The 6,777-nt window shown below is 51.6% G+C and overlaps 1 protein-coding gene across 2 annotated transcripts in view; it reads right to left on the bottom strand.

Moving 5' to 3' along the window:
• ROR2 (receptor tyrosine kinase like orphan receptor 2) overlaps positions 1–6,777 on the bottom strand; it is a 184,916-nt gene that overhangs the window by 44,627 nt on the left and 133,512 nt on the right. For both annotated transcript variants that reach the window (XR_013386526.1, XM_077910004.1), the window contains exon 2: positions 588–665. Coding sequence is in view for 1 of the 2 variants with exons in the window: in XM_077910004.1 (XP_077766130.1) it covers positions 588–665 (78 nt within the window). In the remaining variant the exon portion in view is untranslated. The remainder of the gene's footprint in view (positions 1–587; positions 666–6,777) is intronic.

Genomic DNA, 6,777 nt, shown 5'->3' with positions numbered 1-6,777 from the left:
GGCTGCATCTGAGGAAACCCGCCCTATCGACTCGACCAACCCGAGATGCCTACAGTGTGCCAGGTGAGCAGTGACCCGGACGGTGACCTGTGGGAAAGGCTGAAGCTTTTCAGGAGACCTGCTCCTAGGGGAGTCACCTGCCCCCCTGGTAACCCCAACACCCCCACCCCATCTGGACCATGGGCTATGGCAGCCTTTCGGTCTGCAGCCCCTTACCTCTGGACGACTCCATAGACACAGTGACCCCAGAGGACCAGCACCTGGCAGCAGGTGACAGTGGCCAAGCCAGGAGTCCAGCTCCCCACAAGACCCCAGCCTCCCTCCAGCAGCCATCTGTCCACCCCTGCCTGGTCACCTGTCACCTACCACCTTCCAACTGGCACACGCCAGCCCTTGATGCCCTCATAGCCCCAGATGCAGGCACGTCATGCCATCACACTTACCAGCAGGGGGGTGCTGGGCCCCGGGCACCCTGCCACCCGCCCCAGCAGCCGAGCCCTGAGACAGCCAGCCAACCATGTGCCTCTCTGCCTGCAACTCCGGGAACACTTTCCAACACCTGCTCCCAAGAGCAACTCACACTTTACCTTTCAGAGTTGGAATAGGGCCATCCTGTCCATCCAGTTGTCCCAAAGGGTCATTCGCGTCAGGAGCCTCCACTTCCCCTGAGGAAAAGAGCACAGCATGTCCATTAATGAGATTGTACTGCAAGGTCTTTACTTTGCTTCTCATGCAAAGACAACAGTATTCCAGCAAAACTGCCCACTGTTTATAGAAAACCTAGAGGGATGAGACATTGTAGTGACTTGCAGAGAGGGCTCTTGTAGCATCAGATTTGGTTTAACAGCAGCTGTGCTTCTTAATGTCTGTCCCAAGGGCAGCAGAATGCAGGTGCTACGCATACGCATAGATGAGGCCAGCGTGTGACCGAGGCCCTGAGCGCCGTGCAGGGCAGGAGAGAAATTCAACAACACCGGTCAACAAAGTAAATAAAACAAATGGCCAGAGTCTGCAGGTTGCCCTCCACATGCGGCCCCTGGTAATTCTGAGTGAATTCAGAACTGGAGTGCGTCATAGGCAGCTCATTCCCCTCCCGGCTCCTGGGTCAGCAGCCAAGAACCGATCCACGCACAGCTGTGAGGACAGAAGTGTCTCATGCTATGGCACCAGCAGCCCGCCCCTCAGAGGGAGGTGGTGTCGGCAGGAGCAGCCAGCTCCAGACTCACCCACGCCAAGCACAAGAGCAGATCTGGCCTGCTCGGCCAGAAATGCCACTCAAAGACACAGGCCCCCAGATCCTGGGGGAAGGAAGGGCAGGGGCAAGGGACACCCTGCTCCCTGTCCCAGTGTGACCCCTGTCACCTGGTAGCCTGGCCATGACTGGGTTCCCCTGGTAGGTCGGGGGCAGGAGTGGGTGGGGGAGATGAAGTGACATCAGGGGCGGCCCTGACAACAGGTCTGGAGGGACTGGGTTCATGGCATTAAAGCCGACCGAAGAGTGGGGGACACACACTGAACATCGTGTGGCTCAGGAAGGAGGAAATCCTGCCCAGCTACACACAGAGGAACCTGGAGAACGTGACGCTGATGGAAACAGCCTGACACAGAAAGACACATAAATGGTGGATGAGGTCCCCGGGGTCATCAAATTCATGGGCAGAAAGCAGATGGTGGGCACCGGGGCTGCAGGCAGGGGGCCCGGGAGCTAGTGTTCCATGGGGATGGTTGCACATGAGGGAGATGAGAAAGTTCTGGCCGTAGGTGGTGGCAGCAGGTGCACAACAGTGCGAATGCTGTGAATGCCACCACATCACACACTTAGACGTGGTTCAGATGGCAACCTCTAGGGGATGGGCATTCGCCTCCGTTTTTAAAGAATCCTACAGAAGATAATTCAATTATCAACGCCCCCCTCCCCCCCGCCTCTCTTAAACGAGACTCAGGAGTGAACAAAGCACCCAGACCCATCAGGCCGCTCTCAAGATGAGGCCTGGCCCCAGGCCGCTGAGCTCTGAAAGTGGGGTACAAGTGGTACAAGCGGTTTGCAGACAGAACCAGGCGCACAAGAGTCTTCAGACTGTTCAGCTACATGAACACTGGCCAGAGGGCAGGTAAGGGCACCAGCAAGACGTCTCTAAGCTGATCCTGCCCATCCCGCCAGCTCCTAAATTGCAGGACGAGCCCAGTGACACACAACCTGCGCCCTTGGGAGTCCAGCCCCGGCGCCCACGAGGCCAGTGAGAGGCTGTTTCTGCCCGGGCTTCTCACGCTCCTCTTCCTATTGTGTCCAGTCCAAACCGGGCCAGCCAGCAGATGCCTCACTCCATGCCAGCTTTGGTGAAATGTCCCCCCACGATCAACCACGTGGAAGTACCACCCTTCTCCTCTGAGATGACGCCCCCAACGGTAACACGTCCCCTGCAGTGGTCATAGCGTAACCTCAGGAATCATGAGCTTGCCCAGGGGACTGTGAACAGCTGTAGGACATGTGGGGTGCATCCCGGTGACGGCTGGTGGTCCCGGCATTACAACCTAGACCCAATCCGGGGCGGAGACTGGCATGAACTACACCCGTGAGGCAGTCGACGCATCTGTGCTCGAGAATTAAAGTTCAGTTGAGTTTGAAACTGTAAATTGGCACGTCACACATACCATCACTCAGCACTGTGTAAATGCAGGGAGACCACAGGAAATCCAACACACTCGTGCTATATACACACATCTGAAGGAGGCATAAAAGTTATTAACTGCTTAGAAATTGACAAATGGTGTGAAACGGTCAAATAAATATACACCCTGAAGAAAAATAAGCACTATTAGCCCAATTCCACTGTGGAATAGATTCCCAGCTCTTCCAAGGCAACTCTTGGTTCTGAGGCAAACATGTTCCACCCGAGGCGCAGTGGAGACAAGCACGCTCCCTGTGTGGAAGGAGCCAGAGGTGATCCCAACATTTCTGGTGACTTTTTAAAAAAATATTTATTTATTTATTTATTTATTTATTTATTTATTTATTTGAGAAAAAGAGAGAGAGAGAACACAAGCAAGGGGAGCAGCAGAGGCAGAGGGAGAAGCAGATTCCCCACCGAGCAGAAAGCCTGATGCAGGACTCGATCTCAGGACCCCGGGATCCCGCCCTGAGCTGAAGGCAGACGCTCAACCACTGAGCCACCCAGGCGTCCCTGTTCTGCTGACTCCTGAGCAGACATCATCACCCCCCCAGACCCACCAAGTCGCTATTGACCTTAGAGATGCTATGATTCTGTCTGAAAAGGTTGTGCTGGTCGACATATAAGCTGGGATTTGACTTTTCGTTTCTTTAAGTCTCAAGCTTTGCCCTAAACACATTAGTGTGGTTTGGTAATAATTTAGTTTGGGTACGTGAGCAAAAGGGTGTCATCTACATGTCTGGAAACCTGGGCAGAGTTTCAAGCAGCCCACAAGACTGATACAAGACACCCCGCCAAGACAAGCCATATATGTGAATAAACGCAGAATTGGCCAATTGTCGTGGTCCTTTGAGCTGTCGCCTTACGTTTCAACACAACTGGGCCCTGTTGTGGCTTCCTAACTGAGAAATAAGGACCCCATTGATGGTCTGATATTAGAAACTGTCGTTCTCCCACAGAGCATAGTCACACACAAAATGGCTATTCTCACTCCTGTCACACACAGAGTGTCTTAAATGTCTAAGTGAAACGTAACAAGTGCAAATATGAACTTGGGGACCGATGACATGTGACAGCGTCTCAGCAGATTCCAACAGGCTCTCTCCTGGCTCCCCCGAAAGGGTCCAAAACACCCCAAAGGAAAAAAAATAAGACAAACACAAGCCAAAACCAACAAAACAACCACAAAAACTCTCTCACACACACACACGTGCACACGCACATCAAAATGTCACTATTATATATCTGGAATTTTAAAAGTCATTTAAAATTTCTTCCTTTATTTTATTTTTCAACATCTCTCCAATTAAAAAGCATCAAATAATTGCCATAATTCACATCCCATAAAACTCGCCATTTGCAAGTCTACAATCCAGTGTGTCTGGGTACGTTGACAAGGTCATACAACCGTCTCCACGATCTAATCCCAGAATCTTTCAACACTCCCAAAAGAGACCTTGTTACCATCAGCAGTCGTTCCCACTCTCACCTCTCCCAGACCCCATATCTACTAGTCTGCATGCTCTCTCTCTCTCTCTCTGGGGATTTATCTGTTCTGGATATTTTACATAAATGAAGTCATACAGTATGTGGCATTTTGAACAAAGAACAATTTTATAATTTGATTTTTTAAATGTTAGGCAGCAAGGAGAGAAGGAAGGAAGGAAGAGGCTGGATGAAGCTGGGGCAGGTGAACAGCAAAAGAGACCATTCCCTGCCTCCTTGGCACATCAGAGCACCCAGAGTGGACAGGAGATCTGGCTCCCCGAGGGGAACAGGATGTGGAGGTGCACTCGAGATCGAGATCGGAGGTGATACAGGATGGGACCGGAGGAGCCGCTGGGAAGGTGGGATGCTTGGGGCCTGACGTGCACCTGCCAGGAGACCAGCGCATGTTCACGTGATGCTGCAGGGAAGGTGGGGCTCTCGGGCTCTGGACACAGGGGACTGAGTGTGGGTCCAGCAGCACCAGCACTGGAACTGGCGTCACCTGAGGCTCCCTGACTAGTGGGTTCTCCTGCCCGTCAGTGGTGCTGGCTGAATCCACTACCTAACCCCATGCATTGCCCAGGCGATCCCGGCTGGCTGGTGACTGTCCCAGGTGGCGTGACTCTGCGACATCTCCCCAATGGCCTGCCCAGCACCTCCTCACACAAAGGCCCACTCAGGTTACCTGGTGCTGCTGCCTTCACCCCCGCTGGCCCCCCGACAGACGAGGAGACCTGAACAGAGAACCACCTAGGGGAGGAGCCCCACTTGCCCTAATGCCTTGGACTTTCATCATCTCCCTCTGAATTAGAGCACCTCTTTGGAGCAAATGGCGTGTCCTTCGTTTTGGCAAAATGCTACAAGGTGTGCTATGAAGGCCATGTGTCCATTTATGATGCACTGGATAGGAGTGATTGTCTCTCTAAAAGCCCATACAGCGAGAGAGTGCAAAGCCACTGGAAACCTCAAACCGTCGCTGGCATCAATCAAGTAGGCATGATTTATTAGCTCCTTATTTGTTTTCTTGATGTTTAAAGAAAAGAGAACATGTAATGCGAAACAAATTTAAAAGTGGCTGCTTTAATACAATGACACGTTACATGTACGGTTTGACCCATGTCAAAATTACACTTCAATGCCCAGAAGCAAAGACTAAATACAGTGTGGTAACAACCCACATGGGATTCTGGAACAGAAAAAAAAATACATTAGGTAAAGTCTAAGGAAATAGGAACCGCGTGGATTTTGGTTGTGAATAATGAGCCAGATGAGGCACTGTGACAAACGTAGCAGACTCGTGTAAGGTTTAATACTGGGGGGAGACAGGCGAGCCGTACACGGGAACTCGCTACAACCATCACAACTCTCTCTAAATCCGAAACTATCCTACACAGTAAGCGTACTGGGAAACAATCACACATCCCATCCCATGGTTCAAGCCCGTGAGCAAAAATTTAGACTAACCCGTCAAAATATAATATCTTCTACAGGTAAAGAAGGGCTGTCGGGAAGATCCCATCTCCAAACACCCTACATTCTTGATCACCAGATACAGCCCCAAAGCCAGGCCAGAATGCTAACCACAGGAGTGCAACACCACAGACTCACTGGATTTCGTCTGCATTGTTCAAAGGCTCAACAGCAGGCCAGTGAATGCTCAGACATGAGGTCACCCTGGAGAATGTGGGGTTTTGAGTTGAATCCTGCCTTAATTGTCAGGCACGGCGATAGCAGCTCTGAACCAGGAACTCAGGGTGTATCCTTTGCATCACTTATCAGGGGTCCTACAAGTTCAGAGCTGGAGCAGCTGGCGTCTGCAGAATGACCCAGAGAAAGGGTTCACCGCCGATGTTGGATGATGCTTGCTGAGTTGCCAGGGTTTCACAGGGTGGGGGGCGGCCTGCTGGACAGGTACGCCCTGCACCAGTGTGGGGAAATGCGGAGTAATCACAAACCGTGCAGCAGTCACACAAAAATCTTCTCTGGACCTGCTCCCGACGTGGGCCTCCAACACGACATCCTGACGTGTGGGGCCAGTGAGAGAAATTTCTGTCTGTAAAGTGGCGAGTGGGCCCATTCTGGTTTCCAGGCTCTTTCTGTACTATTAAAATACTCAGTCTCTCATTAGAGGCAGAGACACTATTAGGCAAGAATTTCCTAATGAAGTTCAACCCACGCCCTTGGATTTAGAGTCCATGGGGCCTTTTTGTTTTGATTCGTGTCTCTTAAAATGTTTTGTTATTCATACTTTTCATCCACTAATCTCTACCTGTTGATCTGAATCAGTACACTTGTTGTGATTTAATTAGGTGTAGTCTCTGGCATATCTGGACAACTTCAAAGCAGGCTCCTTTTTTAATTAGTGAGGGGCACTTTATTCACCAAGGCTTGGCATTCTTGGATTTGGTCATCCCCGGGAAAAGGTATAATTTGCAAGATATGAGAAAGAACAGCAGCCAGCGCCCAGAAAAAGCCCCCAGCCTGGAGGGGGTGACGGCGAAGCGAGCCGGGAGCCTTGGAGTTTTACAATGAAAACTCAGCCCATCCGCTTGCCATGGGAAACGCTGGCCACGCGTCCCTGAGCCACCGCTGAGCTGGGCGACACGCGCAGTCGAAACCG

The sequence above is a fragment of the Canis aureus genome, chromosome 1 (assembly GCF_053574225.1).
Source record: "Canis aureus isolate CA01 chromosome 1, VMU_Caureus_v.1.0, whole genome shotgun sequence".
NCBI lineage: Eukaryota > Metazoa > Chordata > Mammalia > Carnivora > Canidae > Canis > Canis aureus.
The sequence above is the reverse complement of the archived record's forward strand: the minus strand, read 5'-3'. Positions and strand labels throughout refer to the sequence as shown.